The 23,751-nt window shown below is 54.0% G+C and overlaps 8 protein-coding genes across 8 annotated transcripts; 3 read left to right on the top strand and 5 right to left on the bottom strand.

Moving 5' to 3' along the window:
* Nucleotides 1-177: 177 nt before the first annotated feature.
* Nucleotides 178-1,452, bottom strand: V2A60_003520 (Nur1/Mug154 family protein; the record flags this gene model as incomplete). Its single annotated transcript, XM_083254853.1, has 3 exons — nucleotides 178-218; nucleotides 272-1,142; nucleotides 1,207-1,452. 3 exons carry the CDS (start codon nucleotides 1,450-1,452, stop codon nucleotides 178-180), a joined length of 1,158 nt encoding a protein of 385 aa, XP_083110979.1.
* A 435-nt stretch (nucleotides 1,453-1,887) lies between these two features.
* V2A60_003519 (H(+)-transporting V1 sector ATPase subunit F) lies at nucleotides 1,888-2,448 on the top strand (the record flags this gene model as incomplete). The annotated part of the gene is made up of 4 exons (XM_083254852.1): nucleotides 1,888-1,944; nucleotides 2,011-2,046; nucleotides 2,106-2,243; nucleotides 2,308-2,448. 4 exons carry the CDS (start codon nucleotides 1,888-1,890, stop codon nucleotides 2,446-2,448), a joined length of 372 nt encoding a protein of 123 aa, XP_083110978.1.
* Nucleotides 2,449-2,740: 292 nt separating this feature from the next.
* V2A60_003518 (sterol transporter) lies at nucleotides 2,741-3,429 on the bottom strand (the record flags this gene model as incomplete). Its single annotated transcript, XM_083254851.1, has 3 exons — nucleotides 2,741-2,854; nucleotides 2,913-3,129; nucleotides 3,248-3,429. The coding sequence occupies 3 exons, from the start codon at nucleotides 3,427-3,429 to the stop codon at nucleotides 2,741-2,743; spliced, it is 513 nt and encodes a 170-aa protein (XP_083110977.1).
* A 4,518-nt stretch (nucleotides 3,430-7,947) lies between these two features.
* V2A60_003517 (uncharacterized protein) lies at nucleotides 7,948-10,686 on the top strand (the record flags this gene model as incomplete). Its single annotated transcript, XM_083254850.1, has 1 exon — nucleotides 7,948-10,686. One exon carries the CDS (start codon nucleotides 7,948-7,950, stop codon nucleotides 10,684-10,686), a length of 2,739 nt encoding a protein of 912 aa, XP_083110976.1.
* Nucleotides 10,687-11,358: 672 nt separating this feature from the next.
* On the bottom strand, nucleotides 11,359-12,888 carry V2A60_003516 (UDP-N-acetylglucosamine--dolichyl-phosphate N-acetylglucosaminephosphotransferase; the record flags this gene model as incomplete). The annotated part of the gene is made up of 2 exons (XM_083254849.1): nucleotides 11,359-12,336; nucleotides 12,457-12,888. 2 exons carry the CDS (start codon nucleotides 12,886-12,888, stop codon nucleotides 11,359-11,361), a joined length of 1,410 nt encoding a protein of 469 aa, XP_083110975.1.
* A 555-nt stretch (nucleotides 12,889-13,443) lies between these two features.
* Nucleotides 13,444-14,034, bottom strand: V2A60_003515 (uncharacterized protein; the record flags this gene model as incomplete). The annotated part of the gene is made up of 1 exon (XM_083254848.1): nucleotides 13,444-14,034. One exon carries the CDS (start codon nucleotides 14,032-14,034, stop codon nucleotides 13,444-13,446), a length of 591 nt encoding a protein of 196 aa, XP_083110974.1.
* Nucleotides 14,035-18,074: 4,040 nt separating this feature from the next.
* V2A60_003514 (MFS transporter) lies at nucleotides 18,075-19,849 on the top strand (the record flags this gene model as incomplete). Its single annotated transcript, XM_083254847.1, has 2 exons — nucleotides 18,075-18,248; nucleotides 18,314-19,849. 2 exons carry the CDS (start codon nucleotides 18,075-18,077, stop codon nucleotides 19,847-19,849), a joined length of 1,710 nt encoding a protein of 569 aa, XP_083110973.1.
* A 373-nt stretch (nucleotides 19,850-20,222) lies between these two features.
* V2A60_003513 (uncharacterized protein) lies at nucleotides 20,223-22,058 on the bottom strand (the record flags this gene model as incomplete). The annotated part of the gene is made up of 1 exon (XM_083254846.1): nucleotides 20,223-22,058. One exon carries the CDS (start codon nucleotides 22,056-22,058, stop codon nucleotides 20,223-20,225), a length of 1,836 nt encoding a protein of 611 aa, XP_083110972.1.
* Nucleotides 22,059-23,751: the final 1,693 nt, after the last annotated feature.

Raw genomic sequence — 23,751 nt, 5'->3', positions numbered from 1 at the left:
ACAGAGAGTAATTTTGACCTTTCAATTATTAGAAATTAAAGTAAATGACACTACCACCTTGGCCGCTGACTTTCCTGCTGTGTAAACCTCCCTGCAGCGCGTATGTCGGATGCCGTCCCGCCAAAGGACTTCCGGCTCTCCGAGTGTTTAAGTGGGCTACTTGGTCGTACTCGTTGCTCATACGCTGCCATTTCTCGGGACGTGCGTGGTGACTGTTGCTGTAGGGGAGTGTTCAGATTATTGAGGCTGTGTGCGTGCCTTAATGGCGAACGCTCGTGTGTAGAGACGCCCGATAAAGCCGATGAGAATGGCATGCCAAGATTGTTAGTCGATACAGACGCCGGTAGCCGGCCAGGCGTAGGCATGCTATTGCGAAGGCCTGAGCTCCGAATAGACGGCATGGGGCTGAAAGAGTCCGACCGACGACCGGATGGCGTGAATAAATTTGGCTTTGAAAAGCTGGCTTGAGATGGTGTAGACTCTTCCTCGTCAATGTGTGGGTTCTTGTGCGTCTTGAACGAGCGTCGAATAAGTGTAGTTGGCGTGCCGGTCTGGACAAGATCCTCGGTAGTTGATTCGGCGTCCGTAGATGCCTGAACACCTACATCGCGGACGACAGGGTGCATCAATGGGTGAACAAATTTGGTGTCATACTCGCGCATGACTTCTTTCTGAATAATGGAGTTGTCCTTGGCTTGTTGCGTGAACTTGGAGAAGAAGAGCAACAGCTGCGCGGATAGGATGACCTGGATCACCAATGTGTTGAAAACCGTAACGCTGGGGCGGGGATCCAGCGATGGCAGAGGGAGAAACATTATATATACCAATACATGCGCTGGCCCGAACAAACAAAACAAGCGCAGCGATATTGGAAGAGGATCCCACACTGAGAGCTCCCACACATCGCGATTCTTATCAGGATGCGCCCTGCTCTCCGGCGTGTCAGGTGTGATCATGCTAGCAAGTAACCGAAGAGGCGAAGCGGAAGATGGCGAGCCTTGGACTTGGACTCTGCGAGCCGATGGTGTGCCAGGCTGCACATCAATGTTGGCCCCGAACATCCTATACTTGCGAGTGCGCATCATAGTGTACACGCCGTTCGTGACCGAAAATATGGCCAGACTCCAAACAATAGAGTTGACCTGGTAGGAAAAAAAAGTCAGCCTCGCAATAGGAAAATTTGTCACAGGCGGTGCTTCTCCGTACCACAATGGACAGCCACAGCGACTTGTCCTCGCCGCCGAAAACATCATCGGTAGGCGATGCCGAGCGAGAGTTTGCGCGCGCAAGCAGAAACACGAAATTCAGGCCCAAACCGAGCTGCGTTCCCACGTTTTCGGAATCCCAGTCACGCGTCTCCAGCTCCTCCGACAACCAAAGCAGAAAGTCCATGGGATTTAGCACGGCCGAGAGGCGCTGAAGGAGCGGCTTGCGGCGCACCAGACGAGGCATCGTTGCAACTATTATGCGCGCGTCGCGCGTTGGCGGCTGCACTAACTCGAGACGGGCGATCGGTTGTCTGCCGGAAGGTCAGCGAGTGTGATCGAGCAGCAGTTGGCGAGGGGCCTCTGTCCAGGTCGTGGTTCGTTGCAAGAGCTCTGATTGTTTTGTTTGTGACTAGCTGGTTGTCAGGCACCACCAATGTACTCGCCGCTTTAAATCACTTTGAGCGGCTTTTGGTGTGGTGGACGGCTCTCCAATGCCAGCCACATAAAGCGGCAGCTACTCCCAGTTTAGCTCGAATGCTGGTGGGGCGCTGCTCGTCGGTGGCTCTGAGGCCGCTTGCTGGTGGGCTGCAGCCGTGGAGACTCGAGACAGCAGCATCACTTCTACTCTGCCACGTCCAACTCCCCTGTTCAACACCACCCAGTGCAGCGGACCTCCAAGATGGCATCACATGCCGATTACAAGGACCGCCAGTTCCTGGCTGTGATTGGCGACGAGGTACACCACTGCTCTTGCGCCAATGGGCGAGACCCTCGCGAACGGGGCATGGCTAACGGTTGACAGGACTCTGTTACAGGATTGCTGCTCGCTGGCATCGGAGTGAGTTGCAGATAAGCAGTGTTGGGACTATCGCCTTACGGTTGCTAATGATCTCGCAGCATGTTACGACCGGCGGCGATGGGCAAAAGAACTTTCTGGTCGTCGACAATAAGACCGACAACCAAGCCATCGAATCCGCCTTTGAACGATTTACCGAAGAGCGCAAGGACGTCGGCATCGTTTTGATCAACCAACATGTATGGACACACTGCCAACAGAGGGCCCGTCGGGGAAAGTGGACTGCTAACGGTAGCCTGATAGATTGCCGACCGCATACGTCATCGCATCGATACCTACACCGCGGCTTTTCCTACAATTCTTGAGATTCCCAGCAAAGACCACCCGTACGACCCCGAGAAGGACAGCGTATTGAGACGTGTGCGTCGCCTATTCGGCGAGTAGGTGTGCGTGGCAAGGTTGACACGTGCTGCGTGTGTTTTCCTAGCGACGTACGTTAAGGCCTAAATACTATGATTACAATATTGAATCTGCGTTAAAACGTAGTGGATTGCGTTGTTGTACATGCGATACTACATCATCGCGAAGCATCCTGAACAAACAATCCAGACTATAATTACTGGCAGACTATATGGGAAGATCGTGACGCAAATGATAAAAGGCTCTAGGGTAACCGGCCGGTGCAAACAGAACTCGCTGACATGAGGCACATTAATCTAACGTAACGGATAGTACATCACAACTCGTTGAAGAAACCCAATCCACCGATGGCAAAGTTGACGGTAGCAGTCAGGCAAGTGATCTGGGTATCATCGGCGGTGTAGACATCAGCGAGTACGGTGTATTTTCCCTGACATTGATGTTAGCTATCCAGGTACAGGATCCCGATTATAAGGAGCCGCACGTACAGGTGGGATTTCGACAGGAAGCTTGACAATCTTCTCGATGGTCTGGTCGCCCTTTTCGATAGGACACTTCAGATCGACGTTTCCAACCTGTTCACAAAGATCGGCGGTCGTAGTCAGGAGCCTGATAAGACCGTACTTGACCGTGAGCTTGACGTAGGCACCCTGCTCAATAGTTTGCTTCACAGTGCCGCTGGCCTTGATGAGGAGCTCCTGGCCACTGATGTAATGTTAGCACGTAAAAAATTCACTGTTCCCGAATGCATATGACTAGATGGAGGTCTCCATCAAAACACATGGCATGGGAGGGGTGGACGAGCCAGCCGGAGAAGACGTACGCCTTGGGAGGGTTAGGGGCGAGGTCGACATTCTTGATGGTGATGAGGTCGGCACTGTGGTCACCCGGGCAAAGCTCGAGGGGCGACTCGCCGGGGATCTTGGTCCCGTCGTCCAAGATGCTCAGCGCCGTTGCCGGCGTGAGGCAGAAGCTGAGCAGGCCGAGAGCGGTGAAGAACTTCATTGCGGGCAATCAGTGAAGACAGGGACGTCTATTGATGTAGGAGATGGCGGAAGTGCTGCGATATGTCGAAAGGGACGGCCAGATGATACAGCTTGCGTCGAGAAACGATGGTAGTGAGATGACGATACTGGGTACTGTTGTTGAGCTTGGACGAGGCGAGCCATAACGGCTGGTTGGTTATTGGGCCGGATGCGTCATGGGACCTAGGCTCCACTCCGATAGGACTGAGGCCGCCCACTGTTGTCACTCGGCGTTTATTATGGTGTAATGCAATGTACGGAGTAAGCAAGCCAATGATATACTTGTTGCACTTGGCGGCTGTTTTACAGAATGCAGCTTTTTCTTTTACATGAAGCGACACCCCAAACCATCATTGAGTGTAAGAGCGCACGTAGTGTGGGAGAAAGGCTCTAGCTTGCCCTTCCACCACCTTGTATCCGTACTTCGAGATTAAGTATCCGCAGTGCCTTATATACAAGGAAATTGCGGCTGACGCTGCCGCCTCCTGTTGTTGCCTGGAATCGCAGCCCCAGGCAGCGAAAAGGCGCACGGGCCCCATAGTGCCTATATAATCGCCAAGCACGCTGGCCCTTTCAACTTTTTTTCTTCTTTCTTCTTCATACTTACCTTGTTCCAGTGCCTCGAGATCATGAAGACGAGGCACTAGTCTGAGAGGCCTGCATTGCACATCGCGGCGTCGACTCATGCTCAATTGTCCTTCGGGGCCATTGGGGGCGTAATTTTTGCTTTCATTCTCTTTCATTGTGGTTCGGAGCTATATGCTGCGGCATGAAGAAGGACTATTTGGGTCTGGAGTCACAGATCGATATTTGACGGTAGCACGTGCGACAGTGCAGAGCCTCGTGGTATGCCATCGATCTACCTCAGCTGAGCCGAATTGGACATCTGTTGGCTGTGAAGGGCCAACCATCCTCTGAACACGTAGAGGGCTTGGAGATGGCGCGACGAGCCAGCTCTGACGAAGGTGAGCTTCGACAAAAACAACAGTTATGTACGACTGGATGTGGCAGCGGTTAGATAATTCTATAGGTATGTTTCTAAATAATCAAGTGTTTTGTGCCAAGCCGAGAGCAGAAGGGACACGAATCGCAGTGGACGGCGAGCTTATTTTGTCGAGCGAGAGCTGGTGCAATGTCATGGAAACGAGGTCTGTGGTTTGCCAATCTTTGTCAATACAATTTGGGATATGTGTGCGGCACGAAGCTCGAAGTATTATTAACTCGATCGGGTCAGATATTACGTTTGGCGCTGACTACAGAATACTCGATAAACCCGTTTGTAGCGCGACGAGCTTTTTCTACTACACGAGGTATCAGCGCTGGAAAGCAGGGCAGAGGTCTCGCAGTAGAAAGAGCGACTCAAGGGAAACTCAAGGGAAAAGAAAGCGTTGCCAACAACAGAATATTGAGTGAGGAACAGAGTCATGAGTAACATGACGGGAGGACTGATTGCTGCCAGGCCGAAGTCATCAAGGGTTGTTGTGGTCGTGGCTGTGTCTCCGCTTCTATTCACCCCTCGCATAATAAATCTATCCTCGCGTTCTGGAGCTTGGCTAAGCTGGGTTGTTGGCCACTTTAGCAGCGCTCGCGATGACTATTCGATTCCGTCTACGATTTTGTAGGAGCAAGATGAATGCAGCGACGACCTGCTAAATTTGCCACGTTGACACTAGCTATGGTCTGCCGCGTCGCTGCGAGGTTCGCTTGGTAACGACGCCAGCAGGCTCGACAAGCAATGACGATGTGGCGAGTCGACTATAGCAGAATTCTTGCGGTTCGTCTCGAGTCTGCTTCGCACACGGGCTTCGCCAGTACTGTTTGCATTGCCTCTACTTTCAAGCAAGAGGTATCAGACACCTGGGCGAGATTAAATCGTGGAGGCTCGCCATGGTTATAGGTGAACGGCTGCGACGGGCGGGGAAGGGGAAGGGTAAGAAGGATGACGGAACGAAAAAGAGGAGGACAGCGCAGAATGGTGGCCGAGAAGGGTGGCGCCCCAGGCTGGCTGTGTCATCATGGATATTGGGTACCTTCTAGCACATTAGCATGGCACATTAGCACCCCCACCAGCGACACGCCCCCCTTTGCCGGGCCCCTGCAAGTTAGCGCGCCGAGCAACTGTGGTTGAGGTAACGGTGTCGCAACACTCGAAAACAAACAAGCTGAAGAAGTAAGGAAAACAATCGGGTGGGCGGGCTATGAAGAGGCGTATGTTCCATATGTGTGGCGCGCATGTTTTGCGGAGGCGGAGAGGCTGCTGCTTGACAGATTTGTCGGCGCAGACAGGATGTGACGTCCACCCACCGTAATACAGATGCATAGATATGATGCAGAGGGCAGGCGGGAGAGTTCAGAAGGAGCTGTAACGAGCAAGTATGGAGGCAGGCACACAGTGACGCAAAGTAGGTAGCGAGTGGATGGCGCGCGCGACTCGACGCAACTTGCTTTTCGCCAGCGCACATCAAACATGAGGGGGCCCTGGGCTGGGCTGGGCTAGGCTGGCGGCGTTGGTGGACAAGCAATTTCACTGGCTTCCTGATCCGGCTCAGCGGTGTCTCTGCTGCATTCGCGCGTGCGGGTGTGCGGGTGGCGTGCCTTGCTTGCTTGCTGTAGGAAAGATAGTGGGAGAAGGCAAGTTTCTCAAAGTAGAGAACGTTCGTGTCGGCAGAAGGAGGCATATTCGTAGTCGCACCCAGTGATCAGCCAGTGCCGCAACGACAACAGGCACCGGCTCGAGTTGCATCCGCAGCCGGGCCATAGGTATGGGAAGGGAGGCTCAGGTCGCAGAAGAGGGGAGAATGAGGAGGAGACAGGAGGCAGAGCGCCGAGACGTGCAGCCACCGTGCATAGGTAGGGTGCCGAACGAGAGAACGCCAGTTGTGGGGCCTGAGGCATCAACAGACATGGCCCATGCCATATGTACCAGTAGAGTCTAGAGACCAGACACTTTCACACGCAACACGCACACGCACACGGACGAGAGGCGAGCGGGCGAATAACGAGCGAGTCGAGGTGAGATAGCACATGATACGGAGCCATCCCATGCATTCCCACTATCTATTCGAAAATAGGTCTAGCGCCATTTTGGTTTTTGTGCTTTCAGCAAATCAGAGACGGCATTGCGCCTTGCTAGCCCGCTCTTGAGGGGGGTCCCTGCCTGATGAAAACACTGGAACAGCACAGCACCGGACTCGCAGCGCTGCACACGGGCGGCACTGCGCAATCAGCCCGCCCGTTGCCCACCTACGTACTAAGGTAATAGCTACCTCTACCTACTTAGGTACCTACCAGTAGACTTACCGACCTACCTACCTACATGACTGGCGCAGCACAACAGCACCACCAGCACCTAACCACCAGCCTGCGCAGCCTCCTCCAACCCAGCAGGTGCCGGTCTGCTGGGTCCAGGTATTGCCAGTGAGGGGACGGGCGAGTCTCAGGGCGTTCCAACAGCCGGCCTTGCGTGCAGAGATAGCTGAGGCGACTCACCACCACCTCCACCACCACCACCGCCGCCCGCCCGCCCGCTCGCCCACCAACCGACCAACCAACCAGCCAGCCAGCGGGACGGACTGACTCTTTCTCGCTTTCTCTCTCTCTGTGCCGGTTCGCCTTCTTGCATGCCCTCGCGCCTTCTCCCCAAAACAGTCTTTTTTCCCCTAAAATAAAATAAAATAATAATAATAGCCCACTGTCCTGCTAGTGGTGTGAGGTATCCAGGTACCCACACCAGCGCGCCATTCATTGGGCGCCGCTACTCTTGCTGGTGGGATTTTGCCAAAGTAGTTAGTTTGCAGCAATAGAGGCGACCTGGTCGGCTTGTTCTGCGCTTTCCTGTCGCTCCTCCCTGGCCGTCCTCCCCGTTCCCATTTCCTGCACTCGTCCTCAATCACGACTTTTTCTCAACACCCTCCTCTCTCTCCCTCGTTATTGTTACCTCGTCATATCGTCGCGCTTCTCTTCCTGTCACTGAGATCTCTTGACAAATACCTTTTAAACCCATCTTCTTTCTGTTCTTTTGCCCTTGCGACAACTGCCTCCCCCGTCTCGAAGTCTCTTCCCTCGCTCCCGCACTCGTGCCGCTTCGTTGTCGAGTTTTGCCTTCTCGCCCGACCGGCGCCTACCGCCACACAATCGCTCGACGCGTTGCATGATACTCTTTTGGAGCTCGATTTGGTCCCCTGAGCTAGATTCTCGCTTTATTTTACTGCCGAAGCGCGGCGCGACCCTGCTACTCTTCTGGCTGTTGCCAGCGGCTTCACGGTTGCCTCGCTCCCTTCTCTCTCTGTCGCCACAACGGGTTGCAATTACGAGCCCATCGACGCAGAGCTGGCTTCGCTGGCAATAAATACGAATCTCTCGAATCGGCGGCGAACCCTCGAAGCGACCGACTCCCCTGGCACGCGTCTACCAAGGCGTCGCCATGCTGTCAAGACCGCGACCGTAATTCGATTGACGAATGACGTCCCTCCCACAATCTCACCAACTCTTACCTTCTATGACCTCCTTCCAGATTATGACAGAAAACCCTGTACCGCTGCCAACGCAAGTCGCGGCTCCTAGTCAGACCTCCCTCACCTCTCCCGCTAGTGCCCCCCCTGCCAAGGAGGACGCTCAGCCCAGCGCTGAGATTGGCGAGGAAGAGCCCTACACCATCAAGTGTATCTGCAACTTCTCTGACGATGACGGAAACACTATATACTGTGAAATATGCGACACGTGGCAGCACATTGACTGCTTCTACCCTAACAACAGGGACGAGGCCATTCGTGAGGACTTTGCCCACTCCTGTGCAGAGTGCAAGCCTCGTCCCCTTAATCGCCAGAAGGCCATTGAGCGAACATTGCGATTGAAAAATGGCGCCGTGCGAGAGGAGGATTCGCCGGATAAGAAAACCAAGAGGCCACCCTCCACTAAGAGCGGCAAGAAGCGCTCAAAGCCGTCCGAATTGTCCTTGAACCCTGGGCCAAACGGCACAAATGAAGTCGGCAAACAAGTCAGCACAGCTGCCGACGGCCAAGCCAAGAAACCAAAATCCTCACACAAGACCTCGCAATCTCTCAGCTCACAGCTACCAAAGCGCAGTCCCTCCCTTGCAAACCCTCGCTCGAATCCCGCGCACCCTCCCAGTCCTGCCACCACTCCCCCCGATCTTCCGGATGACTTTCAGATCCATCATTACTCGGCAGGCTTCTATTCCCTTTACAACGAACACGACGTACCCGATACCCATAATAATGCCTTTGCCAGTCTGGCTATTCCCACTGCTCTGTCGCGCTGGTTGCGAGAGCCCGATGCGATGAAGCAAGAAGTCGGTCGCACGCATGCCGATGTATTTCAAGATGAGCCGTCCAATTCAGATGACAAGAGACCAAAGCTCGAGGTCAAGGACGCCACTCGCTCCCTCGAGCCTGGCACAACCTTGCGATGGCGCTTTGTTAAGTCCACTACTCCCATAGAAAAGGACGTGCCTCTGATTGAACTCAACGGCGAGATTGGCTTCCAAAAGGACTACTGCGCGAACCCGGAAAACTTATGGGCCGATTTGTCATCACCACTGCCTTTTGTCTTCTTCCATCCCGTCCTACCACTCTATATTGACACCAGAAAGGAAGGCTCTCTTGCGCGTTATGTGCGCCGCAGTTGCAAGCCCAACGCCCAACTTGACACTTACTTGTCCGGAGGATCCGAATATCACTTTTGGCTCGTTAGCGACCGTTACATTGCTGCTAACGAACAAATCACATTGCCATGGGACTTTCGGTTGGAGAAGAGCGTTTGTGCAAGGTGGCTCCATTTGCTCGGACTGAGCGAAGACGAGAGTACGACACCAGATGAAACGGAGTTGGAAGAGTCGGAATATATTGCCATTTCCAACTGGATCGATCGGATTCTTTCGGAATATGGTGGATGTGCCTGTGATTTAGAGAACAACTGCGCATTTGCTCGCTTCCATCGACATTACTTCCACGTGCGTGGCCGTGGCCGCCCGAACAAGAAAAAGTCGCGCAAGTCCCGCAACCATACTGTGTCTCCGACCAGCACTGGACACGCCACCAACAGTCGCGCTGCGAGCGAGGGCCATGGTGACGAAGCGGCCGATAGCCACGCGAGGTTCGAAACGCTTTCCTTGACCAGCAAGCCTCCAAGTCGAGATCCAACACCGGTGAGACAGGGCTCATTTGACCAGCTTGGAATACTTACCGAACCTACGGACCGCGACAAGCGCAAGGTGGCCATGGTTGAAGACTCATTCCGTCGTATGGAGCAGCAACCTCCACCGAGAAAAAAGAAGCGTATTTCTGATGGCACGTCCTCCTCGAAATCTAAGCCTCGCTCCGGTTCCTCAGTCTCTGGTGGCTATATCGATGCCGGCACTTCAAGAAGTAAAACTGGATCCCCGGCTAGCTCTTTATCACCCAACCTGCCCTCAAACCCTTTCAAGAGTCCCGCCTTGGTACAACGGCCGCGTCAGTCGTCCTCCGGTTCTAGGCCGTCATACTGTGACGCAGGAGTTCAAACGGACCCCGTTGAGGGCGAGTGGTTCAGCGAGCCCTGTCGCTTGCCGGCTCCCAAGAAGAAAATCATCTCATTATCTCGTCGGCTGCTCAACAATCGATACCGTATCAAAGCTGAGGACACGTCGGAGCAGAAACCAAACATTGCAGATGTTGCGCCACAGACGTCAATGGATATCGACATTGCTGTCAAGGTTCCTTCAGAATTGGAGACGAAAGAGGGCCCACATCCGGAGTCGTCCCAATTGGATGCACCAATGCCCGACGCGCCCGCGCCCCCCTCAGAGGGAATAAACGGCACGGCTGACACGTCTAGCAAGATCAAGACGCCTGACTTGCGCGTGCAGATGCCACCAGTCCCGACCTTTGACAACAATGGCTTGTCGGTACCCGTGCCTGCAAGTCCCTTGCCAGTCTCAGGATCGGCGGCCCTGTCACCCTTCACACCCAACGGCATACCCGGCACCTTCCAGCAATCCGGCATCAACGGTGCGATCGCTAAACAAAGTCCTATTAAGAAGAAGCTTAGTTTAAGCGACTACACCAAGAGCCGCATGAAGAAGGGCGGCACCAAAGATTCTGGTGGGCCTGGGTCACTCAAATCAACTCTTTCAAGCCCAGAGGATATTAAGGTTGAACTGACGACTGAACACCAAAGTATCGAAAAAATCGAGGAAGCTCAAGCGCTACCGAGCGCGAACACGAACGGCGCCATCTAGAAAGCGTAGGAATTTGTGTGGTGTATATATAATGTGGAAAGCAACCCTGCTGCTGCAATGGTTGCATGATGAAGATGCGATTGCTGGTTACAACACTTTGCGGATTATACCACTGCTTGAGGCGTTTAAGGGGGCAAAATGGAAGGATTTTTTTTGGCGCTTGATTGGAGATGGTTTGCTTTCTACGGACAGAATAGTGATTGTGTGGCACTGAGCCCCTCATCAATTTAGGGGCTCGAATCCATCGCTCGATTTGTTATGTTTCTTCATTGTCTTTTTTATATGTTCTTCTTGCCAAAATGGAGAGGCGTGTTATTTATAGGAGACAGGGGGCACGGCGTCGGTTAAATGATACCGCCGTTGACGGAATGCCCCGTGGGCCGGTCACTTCTTTTTTTTCTTTTGGTTGTATTTATAGGCATACTATTTTTCGGACCGGGATTGATACCTTTTCCATGTGTTAGCAGATGAAGAGGCAAGAAATGTCCCATGTATGGGACAGTTGTCCTTTTTTGAGATGAATACAAAAACATTCAATATCATTCTTGCTTTGCGGGTATCATTGTGATTTGATAATACTGAAAAGAGTGGTACAGCACGTAATTCCTTCTGGTGATTACACATAAGAATATTTGTACATCTTTTCTACTTTGTCCTTGTCTGAAGTCCCTCTCAATGCTGTACCGTACTCCAATTATCTTCCTTAAAGACGAGCAGGGCGAGCCTGTGTCGGGCAAATAGGCCAAAGAGTCCAAGGCCGAGCTGCAAAAGGGTAATCTCAGTCGCGAGCCGATCCTCGCGCAGCGGTCCGCGCCAGACCAGCCAGAGATTCAGCAGTGTAAAGTTGCTCGTCTCGACAAAGCGACCCTCGTCGTCCGTGACAACCTTGAGAAGGCGAAATTGCGCGAGCAGGCGCAGCCCCAAGGCGATGATCGGATGGGGCTGGCGACTGGCGGACCAAGGGGTGACGGAGGGTTCGAGGAGGCCGGTGCGGGCGTTGAAGCGGGGCATGCGATGGCGCGGGCAGGGGACGAGTCCGAAGATTTGGGGGGTCGAGTAAGCAAAGTTGAAGAACTGCGGGACGAGCAAGAGGCCGAGTGTTTTGGAGAAGTGGCCGAGGATGCCGACGACGGCGAAGACCATGCCAGAGAAGTAGCAGTAGGTGTCGCCGACGAAGACGCGGGCGGGGTACCAATTATGAATGAGCAGGGCGGCGGAGACGCCGATCCACGGCAGCAGGAAGTAGAGGGAGAAGAGATGGGAGTCGGTAGCCGGATGCGGGTAAGGGGTGGCGAGGTAGAGGACGTCGTTGAAGGCGAGGAGGAGGGCCACTACGACGCACTGAGAGACCTCGATGCCGTTGATTCCCGCTAGCATGTTGATGCTCTGCGGGCAGAACATGGCGATGCAGGCCATGTAGACGTAGTAGAACGGGCCAAGGTCGAAGAGCTCGCCGAGGTATGGCTGAAGCTGCAAAGGGATGACGATGCTAGTCACGTCAAAGTCGACAAAGTAAACAACGAGGATGGGGATCGAGGCCAGGCCGGGGATCCACCACTTGTGCCGCCAGCGAATGTCGAAGAGGTCGTCGCCGACGCCGAGCAGAGCAATAGTCTGTAGGGAGATGATTGCGCCCAGGTACGAAGCAAGCTGGAAGGGTTCGGAAAAAAAAAGACAAGAAGCTTGTTGTCAGTTCTGAGGAGCTTTTAATCGAAACAAGAGACTTTGCTATGCCGCCTTTTCTCTCTCTCTCTCTCTCAAGCAACGTACCTTGCTGTGCGGGAACCGGTGCAGGAAGCGGCCCTCGTTGACGTGCTCGGCCTTGAGCACAACGTCGCGGTTGCCGCCGCCGCTCGTGGCGGCGACAATGTCCTTGTAAAAGGGAAACGGGATGAAGACGATGACGGTGAGGAGGTAGACGGCGGCGCAGACGGCGCCCATGCACTCGGGCAGCTCCGGTCGGCTCGGCTTGGACAGGTCCCGGCCGCGGAACCCGGCTCTGACAAACGTTGGCCCTAACCAGCGGATCATGGCGTAGCAGAGCGCGGACGCGAGGCCTGAAAGTGCCAGCGACGCGATGAGCGGCTCGCCGTCGCCTTGGAATGTGTTGGCCAGCACCGCGAGGGAGGCGCCGGCCACGGTCAGGAGCGTCAGGGTCTCGCCGCGCGAGAGCGACGTCGCCGACCAGCCTTGCACGGCCATGGCTTTTTGCTTTTCTTTTTTTTTTTGAGATTTCTCGTTATGCTTTCTGATATCGAAATTCTGAATAAGTTTGCCGAAATAAAATGCAATAATAAAGAACCAGTGCGTAGGTCTTCTTGCTATGTCAAATGGTCGTCGTCGTTTGTCTAGATGTGGCGCATCTTCAGATGGTGGGACAAACGGGGGGGGGTCCGGCGTGCGTTTGACGGGAGTTGGGCGCGCAAGTAGTCGTAAGATGGCGAATTGATGCTCCTGGAGATGAATGAGAGTAAAGAGCTCAACGGAGAAAGATGCGCCGCGTACGTTTCTGCCCCGGCGACGACCTGGACTTGTGAAGTGATTTGAATTGGATGTCGTGGCACATGCAGGGATGGAAAAAAAAAGAGGGTCGCCAACATGTGTCAAGAGCTGGTGACGCTACGCACGTTTCTAATCATAGTTCTTTATGCCTAGACTAGCAGTTAATTTCACTGTATTGGAGCAGAGCGTTTGGTGGGCGCATTAGAATAGGTGAATATTGATAACTTAGTGATGGCATTTCAAAGCCAGTCGCTTCTATACAAAATACCTATCGTCGCCTTCGTTCACCAGGGCCCTCGTCAGTCGGTGCGCCTCCCAGCCCGAGTTGACATCTTCCTGCAGGCGCAAAACCTTTTCTTGAATTTCACCCAGGCCGCCTCTCTTATCACAAAAGAGCTTCATGTCGTCAGACAGCTCCACCCACATCTCACGATGCCACGACCCCGTGCCCGGACCCATGCAGTACGCAGCAGTGCGCAAAGCTGCCCGGACCGCGCCAATGTACGTCTCGTCCCGGCGCCGCACATCTTCCGCCACGCCGGCCCGGCACGCATCTGACGGCATCTTTGACAGCCGCCAGGTCGTGAGATAGATGGCTAGCCGCATCACCCAGTACTGTGCCAGCGCCTGTGTCTCGCCGGGGTTGCGGAATGCGGGCTTGCTCAGCGCGGTGCGGCCGTCCTCGGCCGTAGCCACACCCACCAGATGCGGCATCTGCTCTTCCAGCTCGTCGACCCATTCGTCAAGCTGGCCATGGAGTTGGCTCAGCAGGCAGCGCGTCTCGTGACAGGTTTCGCAGAATCCTGTGGAGTGAGGATATGGCGGCGGCCCTGATTGGAAGTCCATGGGAACACGGTTCCTGATTACGAGTAGTTGCCCCCTGACATCTAACACTTTGTGAAGCAAAGTCTTTGGAATTTTGGCAAAAGGAATCGTGAGCCAGCCTGGTTCCAATACAAACGATAGGTCCCATCGCCTCATAGTCTGGTATATCTAAGGCCAGCAATATCGACCCCGGTCAGTATATTCTTTTTTTCCAATAGCCAGAATGATGTTCTGGGCATAGAGGCACTCACAAGAGCAAACCTGGCGCACAGAAACAGACTGTGGAATGGTTCTGCCTGAAAAGCGGTCGGGCCGACCAGTTTCAAGACCGAAGTCATTCCTTGTAAATGACTACTGGTGCCACGGGTCATTGCCGGGCACTTGTTATCCTTTACTCATGTAAGCCAACCACACTTGGTAGGTAAGGGATGATGACGCCAAGCAGGGATATAATAGCTGGCAATTACGGGTGGGAAGAAAGGAGGCAACATACCTCTTCAAGATTCGTCTGGCACGACAACGGCCAAGGAGAGATGTTTGTTAGACTGAAAACCGAAAAAGAAAAAGAAAACAAGGTGGAATTACGGAAGAAGAAAGGGCGACATACTTCGTATAGAAACAGCAACAGTGATGACTCCAGAAGTCTTCTCCAATTCTTTTTAAAATCCGTAGCCAGAGCTCTCATCTGCGACACGGCTCTACAGTACGCCTCCAGGCTGTACGCGCGGAGACTGGAATCCTGGGTCACGGCGAGGCAGTAAGACGCCGCCATGGCCACGGCGTCGCCAGCTCTCTCCCTGCCTTGAAGAACATTCAGGACGCTCATGGTATCAGACGTCCACCCAGTTGGATCGCTTGGGAACAGAGAGGAGCAGCATCGATCCACAACGGCGGTACGGCGGAGAGAGGGGGCACTGAAGGGATTTGCTGGGACCCGGGCGAGAATTTGGGTGTGTTGGTGAGCTACCGTTGGTCCGTGAGCGGCGGTTGAGGGTCTGGAGAACACAAATTGTAGCTCCCTTTTGGACGTCTGGCAAGGCAGATCGCTCCTGATACATCGTGTGCATCGCGGAAGTTTGTTATCGCACTATCATAGAAAGCGGTCAGGAGCCTGCCAGACCACAAGAAACATTGAAAATGCAAATGCGCCGCGTTGGTTGGTTGGTAACGTTCTGAGCGTTGGCCCAGCCGCAAGAAGCGCTAGGCTTACTCGACGAAATCGAAAGAAGAAGAGGAGCAATGATAAAGGTGAAAGAAAACGCTGTACCTTGATCTTTCTGTGCCGGCAATTGTCACACTTTGCCTTTGTTAGCGGCCTCACTCGCTTGCTGGGAGCGGTCGACGTCACGGCCCGATCAGGCAGCTCATCAAGTCCCGCAACTCGGCCGGAATCTTTGGCGGCAAGGAGCCGCATAATGTGGTCGCCGGCTATGTACCCCAGAATTGTTTTTTTGAAAAAAAAAAAAAAAGGCAATTTAGTCAAACACGGCGGTTCTTATTAAGGAAGTGAGGTAGGGGGCGGTGGAGTGAGTTGGAGTCACAGTATATGCAGTTCAATGTAGAGAATGGATTGTTGGGTATGATGGTATGACGAGACTGTTGGCATCATAAGTAACTACGGAGTAAGTACCTAGGTAACCGCTGGTCATCACGTGCGCTGCGCTAGAATTGTCGGCACGCATGCATCATTCGTATTTAATTGTGTGTATTAATTCAATCTAAGAGCGTAGTACTCGAGAAATTCTTTCATCTTTTTATCAATAATTCGAGGTTTAGAGAAGACCCGGGGAACGCAGAGTCGCTCGTCCCCATCCTTGCTGCAGCCTCGCCCCGCCTCTCTTTATCTCTATTGCTCCGAGTCTGGGGAGACCAGGGCGGCACACAAGGCTCCGGTTGCAGCAATTAGGTAGGTTCTTGTATACACGGTCAGCTAAGGTTTCGCCGTGCATCGGTTCATATCAAAAATTCTCCGATACGACCGCCACCCACCCAAGCCGTCTGCCGTCCGTACTGTCGGGGGAAGAGCATGCCATGCTGTCTGCAGCCAGACGTGAGCTACGGAGAGCAGGAAAGCAGTCTTGCTTCTCTTCGTTGCTTATAAACAACAGCGCAGACCTCGTAGCAGAGCAGCTCTCTCATTTGACGCCTTTGACATGATGGAGAATGACACATGATATGAATCCAAGAGACCCCCACTTGCTTCACGGTCGACGCATTATCCAACAAACACCCCCGCGTCCGCCATGAACCTTTCGACGTTGGGCGCCGATACGTACCTTGGCGGGTAGACTGCATCGCATTAGAAGCAGATCTGAAACTGTACATACAGATGGATGGCACAGGTCTCGCCCAAGCCTCCATAGCCATTCACATTGCAGCTTGTCCAACGTGCTCAGCTGCTTCCACTACTCCCAATTCATTCCTGAGTTGAGCTCTCTGAAACACGTTGAGATTAAAGTATGGGATTTTCGAGCTTTCACAGCTCAGTCTAGATATCCCGGAGGAAATAGGACGGCTCGATGCCATGGCCCTCTCTCCCTGAACGATACCCGCCAAGCCACGCCCGGCGGGGCTCGGCGAGACAAGTGTAAGGAGGCAGAGGCTTCACCAAGGCGGAAGGCTTTCCGCCGTTACGATATCCCACCTCGTGAATGGGAAAAACAAAATTGCCATGAATCACAGACTGCCTGTCTCATTCATTTGGACCTCCAACCGAGAAACGTCTCAGGCTCGGCACAAGGACGAAACCAGCTGACTGCACTATGTATTAGGAGGGCAGATATGCTTATCTGCTTCTCCAACGTCAACAAAAGTGGACGAAGAACATCTACCGATCGAATCTGTATCAAAAATTGGCAGTCTGGTGGAGCGGGTGCCTGACAAGTAAAGGGCACGCAGCCATGAAGCAGTAGTGTTTTATACATTGTACTTTACGCCTAGAGTACGACCTGTCATTTCTATTATTTACCTGCTGGGCTTTATAAGACTCCGCCCCTCTCTGTGTGGGATGTCCGCCGTGTGTCTGTAATCCAAGGTGGCGTTGCCTTCGGGTTACCACTTTCGCTGGGGTTGAAGAAGCATGCATGATTCAAGTGCTGGCACCGATGATTCAGTTGCTGCTTGTCTTGCAGTAGGAATGTCACCCAGCATCCTCCTCCACTCCTCCTGTATCGGACAGGACAGTTCAAGAACGCCCATGCGGCCCTCTCCAAAAGCTGCAAGTAAACTGCTGGATGCCGCGCCCCCTCCCCCTTAATCACGACGCAAGGCGTGGTGTGCGTCGGCCGAGAGTCGTCGGCCGATTGATGATAACTGCTGCTTTTGGTAATCGCCGGGGAAACATTGTTGGGTCGGACTGGCGCCCAACGGTGTTAGGTGTTAGCAAGCACAATGCTATCTGTATATCCGTACATCCGTGGCGTAATAATTGCAAGTGTGAAATAATACGCCGAAACGGCCGATATGAACACGGTAGTTGCGCCTTTCCCATCTTGCGTAAGCACACAGGTGACAGACCTGGGCTGGGGTTGCAAATGGCGTGTCTTCAACCGGCGTGCTAAAACCTGGGGCTTGGCCAACCCACGCCAACCCACGCCAACCGATGTCAACCCCCCATGTTCAAGTATGGCGCTGGTTGCGAAATATGACTGGTGCTTGCAAATCTGCGAAAGGCCGAAACAGCGAGATGCTCCACAGAGGCGGCCGGATATAGGCCAGACACAAACAAAACAGCGGACAACCTTGACCCGAATGACATGGCGGCAAGGCGCGCAGAAACGTTTGTCAGCTCGAACCTTCTCCATTGATGTCGCATTTAACTAGTTTCGCATGCCCCATGCGTCCTTGACTTTTTCTGTTTGTCCGTTTTTCCCATCGGGTCATCGTTTCATCTCTGATCCTAGTGTTGCCGTCCGCTCAAGGTGTCCAAGGCGAAAGGCGAATACCTGCACGGAGGCATTGACTCGACGAGTTGTACATTGCGCTGCTATTCCCGGCACGCCGCAGACTTACACAAACCCCAAACCGATCAGAGCTTCCCCACGGAGCTGCACTCGCCAGGCATGGCGGGGGACCTGGACAATGAGCGGCCCATGACAAGGGATCGCAGTACTGCACACTCGGGAGACGAGACAGAAGGATCGACAGTAGTCGACACACAGCTCGTGCCTGAAAAGGGCCCAGAGGCGCACCCTTTGCCGATTCATGAATTCGACTATGACCCCGAGGCGCAAGAGGTACGTTGGCTCGCCCGCCGCTCTTTTGTCACCCCAGCCTACTGACACGGACACACCGCGTGTAGCTCCAAGGGCTCGGCCATGACGTGGAAAAGGTCAACACCAACGCCAGCCGGCGGAGCGTCATGAGCCGGCTGTCGCGACAAAAGACCAAGGAGAAGCTGCCGCCGCCGGTGCTGCCGCTCATGGACCTCGACCGCGGCGTCGTGGGCTGGGAGAGCCAGGAGGACCCGGCCATGCCGCTCAACTTTGCGGCGTTTCGCAAGTGGCTCATGATCTGGCTGCTGTCGGCCATCACCTTCATGACGCCGTGGTCGTCGTCGATCCTGGCGCCCGCGCTGGGCCAGATCCAGGCCGAGTTCGGCGTGGGCAGCGCGACGCTGGCCGCCATGCCCGTCAGCATCTTCCTGCTCGGGTACGCCGTCGGGCCGCTCGTGCTGTCGCCGCTGTCCGAGATGTACGGGCGCAACGTCATCATGATCGCGTCCAACCTCGTGTTTTGCCTGTGGCTCGTCGGCTGCGCGCTCGCGCCGTCCATCGACACCCTCATCTTCTTCCGCTTCATGTGCGGCGTCGGCGGCTCCGCGTGCCAGACGGTCGGCGGCGCCATCATCTCGGACCTCTTCCCCATCAGCGAGCGCGGCAAGGCCACCACCGTCTGGATGATGGGCCCCATCCTCGGCCCCTCGCTCGCGCCCGTCGTCGGCGGCTTCGTCGCCGAGACCATCGGCTGGCGCTGGACCAACTGGATCTCCTTCATCCCCGGCATCATCGTCGTCGCCTGCATGGTCTTTGGCAACAGGGAGACCAACGCGCGCGTGCTGATGCGCCGCAAGACCGAGAGGCTGCGCAGGGAGCTCGGCCGCCCCGAGCTGCGCAGCTGCTACGTCGATCCCAGCCAGCCCGTCCTGACCAAGCGCCAGCTCCTGCTCCTCGGCCTCACCCGCCCCATCAAGATGCTCTTCCGCTCCGCCATCCTCTTCAGCATCTCCGTCTACATCGCATTCAACTACGGCTGCCTCTACCTCCTCTTCAACACCATGCCCACCGTCTTTGGCGGCAACTACGGATGGTCGCTCGGCGTCTCGGGCCTGCCGTACTTTTCGCTCATGATTGGCTACATGATCTCCATCACCATCTTTGCCATCGTTTCGGACCGCACCGTCGTGCGCATGACCAAGGCCAACAACGGCATCTACGAGCCCGAAATGCGCATCCCCTACTGCACATACTTTGCCATGCTCATCCCCATCAGCTTCTTCTGGTACGGCTGGGCGGCGGCCAAGCATGTGCACTGGATTGTGCCCGTCATTGGCATCATCCCCTTTTCCGCGGGCATCATTGGCGTCTGGACTCCAGCCAACGCCTACATCATCGACGCCTTCCCCGAGTACGCCGCCAGCGCCCTGGCCGGCTTTGCCGTGATCCGCTGCACCATCGGTGCCTTTTTGCCCTTGGCTGCGCCTGCCATGTACGGTAGCCTCGGCCTCGGATGGGGTACCTCACTGCTGGGATTTATCTCGCTCGCTTTTGTGCCCGTTCCGTTTCTCATCTTTCGCTACGGCAAATGGATGAGGGAGCGCTGGCCACTTAAAGTCTAAGTAGCCCCCAAAGGTGATGAGAGAACCATCACTCCACCTCAATGATACCTGCTACAGTAGCTTGTAGCCCTACTTGTTTATATCGCACATGATGATAATAAAAAAAGTAATTTGCCTTGGATGCACTCATGCGTCGCAACCGTCCATTCATTATGAAATGCGCGCGCGATATGCTAAATATGTATCGAATGACCTTGAAGGTTATGCCAATAACCCAATCGATGAACGCCGCTTCGTTAATATTTACTGGCTTAGTTCAGCCGGAGATCGAGATATGCAAAAAAAAAACGCCAAGGGAGTATGCTTCGCAGAAACTCGTACAGAAAAACAAGTTGATAGAGACGAATAGAAGCAGAACCAATTCGAATTTGATTTACTGAAGTATCCACTGAGTCAAAAATGAAAACGCCATAGCTTTCCTGCCCTTGGCGGCCAAGAAATCGCGGGCAGTGAGACCACGAGCATCCTTGTGATCAACAGAAGTGATTTGCATTACTTCAACCTTCTGACCGGGCGCCCCGAGATCACGGGCATTGACATCAATCCAGTGCCAATAGCCGTCGGTTTCAATAGGCACCATGTCATCCTTGCGGCCGTCCAGGCCATGTATGTTAAGAACAAACAGCGGCGGTTTGCCAACGCCGTTCTTCTCCGACTTCCAATGCGGGCAGGTCTTGCAGAACTGGAATCGAATGACTTGGCCGCTGTACACCTGGATATGTTTATTTGCTGGCTCCATGCTGGATTCGTTGATGCCTTCCTCGGCAGCATTCGAGAAGATGGTTACCGGTTCGCCATCCGCGCGACCTCTATAGTATTCCTCCCAGCTTACAGTGCGACCATCTTCGCGGTATTGAAATTTCGGGTTCTCGGGAAAATGCCGTGCACCAAACTGCTCATTGTTCACATTGAACTGAGCCGGTGCGAAGACCTTATTGAAACTCTGCGTTGCGCCGTCTACGTTGCCGGCGCCCCAACAGGCATCGAGGAGCTTCCATCCACCTCCGTCAATCCGAACGGCATTCCACGCATGGCCGCTAGGGTCTGCTCGTGGAACGGGCTCACCGTTCTTGAGCGGGGTGTAGCCGAATCCTTTGCCATGACCGCCGACGACATCACATTCGAGTCCAGCTCGGTTTGCAATGGCTTTGTACGTTTCCGCATAGCCCGCACACACAGCAAGGCCGCTGAATATGGTGGATTCCCCGGTCTGATGCTGCACACTGTTGCCAAAGAACGCCCCGGTGTCGTACGCTATGTTGTGATGACACCAGGTAAAGATGGCTCTGGCCTTGTCGCTATATGAAGGGAAAGGCGAGCACAGATTATGAGCGAGGTAGCCAACCGGGTCGTTGCGAGGGACGGATTGCCTTGGGTATTGTGCTGCCACGGCATCTGGTGCACTCCAGTCTCGGCAGGCGAAGCAATTATTCAACTCTGCTGCAGGGAGAGCAGGGGTGGCAGTTCTGGACGTTGCCTCTCTGACCCGGGCTGCCGAAGGGCGAGTGGTGGTCGGCACAGGGGGCGGTCCGTCCGATGCTTTTGGGTTGTTGCAGACGTCCTGCGTAGAGCTCTGTCCATTGGCGGTGGGCTTTGGAGCTTGAGATGACCCAAACCCCATGATGCGTGGCCTCGCTGGGGTTGCATCCTGTCCCTTTCCTCTGACCAGTAACCTTGGGGGTAGCGTTGGTGTTGTCGAAGGCTTCTGCGTTTCCTGAGCTTGGATTGGTGGCAGCTTTCTTGGAGCGGTAGTAGCAGAGCTTTGACTAGTAGTAGACCAGCTACTCTGTCCGGCGGATTTGGATGACTTGGTCGAATTTTGCGACACCTCGGAGGACGTCGAATCGCGGCGAACATTTAGAAGGCCATTCGGTTGTATGGAGGGTTGACGCTGAGGCAGGGCAGGGGGCTGCTGCGTAGATGACTTTCTGGACGGTAAGGGTGGGCGAGTCACATCCTGACCGTTGAGTGAGGTTTGCGTGTCTCTTCGGGGCAGGGGAGGAGGATTGCTCTTGGCCGGCCGGGTAGGGACAGGTGGTGTTGTGGGCGTCGAATCCTCAAGACCCGTTTGGGTGCGGCTCGGAGGAGGCGGTGGTGCACGCCTGGCTGGCTTCGCTGATGGGCCGTTGGCGGCAAAGGTTTTGTTTTTGTTAAGAGCAGCGATTCTCTCGGCCAGTGTAGTGTACTGGGGTTTCTCGGCGTCAGCCATGGCCCGCGATGGAAGTTTAAAATTGATTCTCGAGATTGAACTCGGCTCCGTCAAGCTTCGAGAATCAGATCAGAGAAGAACGGAACCACTTCAGTGGCTGATGAGAGTGGCAAAGTGGCCAAGGCTATATGAATCTGTCCTCGTATGTTTGGCGTGGGGCAGTGCAACAAAGTAGCCAGTTGATACCTAGTCCTGGGGGATGGATGCTGGTGGCTGGAGAGGAGCTTTGCAGCAAAGCAGCACGACAGGATCATAGGGTTGGTATGAAATGAATGCCCACAAAGAAAATGGGGAGGTAAGTACTGGTAGCTATATGTATGTATCCGATGATGGGGGAACATTGTCATCCACCAGACTGGGAGCACGTTTCAATGCGCCAATATTCGAGCAGGCTGCAAGAGTGGAGTGGTTGGCTCTCTACGGAGTAAAAAGGCAGCATTAGCGTGGGTTGCCTTTGATAGGTAGGTAGGTAGTCAGTCCATGGCTTCGTTTACTGAACTTGTCGAGAGGCAAGTCCAAGCAGCAGCCCATGGCGTTTCTCCAATGACTAGCTGGGAATCGAGGCCTCCTCATGGTGTATAGTGTGCTAAGAGTGAAATTTGAAGAGCAGTGCAGCGGCAGAGCGGTAGGTAGGTAGCGATAATGTGGCAAGTTTGTTGGAAGTTCTACCAGGATCACTGTGTCTCCTATTATAGCGCCTGGTATAGGCAAGCCCCAGCGACAACTACCTTATATGGCGGTTAGGTGGTGATTCGCTGAGAGGAACTCGACGTCCACTTGGTCCATTGATACCTAGGCGAAAGAGGGGGGGGGGGGGGTTCTGACATAACCTGAATACGGCATTTTTTTAAGGAAAATATTTTAGGCACGTCGTAAGGATTCAGAGCTCGTAGGGCACATATTAGATTTTTTTATATCAGTTCTCTTTAGCAACATACCTTAAAGAATGCATCCGTGTAAAAAAACTTGCCAGTATCCATGTGAGAAAATACCTTCCTCCTGCCTGGGTACCTGCCAAATGTACCCATGAGTGAACTGCAAGAGGTTCTATAAAGGCGAACGCGGCTGTCGATTACGGGGTACTTGGTACTACCTAGACAGGTACCTAGGTAGGTAGTGAAGTGCCTCTCCCTCATGTTATAGCGCATCCTAGCGGCACTCATATCCAAAGACATATCCAAAGACTTGGGATGGACCCCTCCACCCTCTCAGTGTAATTCTCTGGACGGTGAGGGTGCAAGACGGTCCTGTCCATAATGCCGTAACGTGTGTAGGCTTGAGCAAATCTGCAGTCTACTTAGACGGATGACCGTTTCTTGTGGCCATGATCCCCGGTAGCACAACCCTTGTCTCAACCTGCCAGCACGGTTGCTATCCGCCCGGCTAACCTGGCCGGTGTCAGTAGGTAGCTTCCCATGTAAGGGTGGGACACAATAAGAGAAACATATTGGTACCTACCTGTGCCTAGGTAGGTAGGTATCTACCTCATATCTACAAATACTTACTACCAGTAAGTAAGTAGGTACTGTACCTACCTGAGCTAATGCTATAGTACTTATCTGTAAGTACCGAACCTATCCAAGTTGCGGGACTGAAGAGGAATACAAGACACTAAATGAAAACAGCTGAAAGGAAATATTCCCGTTATAATAGCAAAAGTAAACAAGGAATACTGATAGGGTAACTATAATAG

This window comes from Cordyceps javanica, chromosome 2 (genome assembly GCF_051103115.1).
Source record: "Cordyceps javanica chromosome 2, complete sequence".
In the NCBI taxonomy this organism is placed as follows: Eukaryota; Fungi; Ascomycota; class Sordariomycetes; order Hypocreales; family Cordycipitaceae; genus Cordyceps; species Cordyceps javanica.
This window is presented reverse-complemented; position numbering and strand designations above follow the sequence as displayed.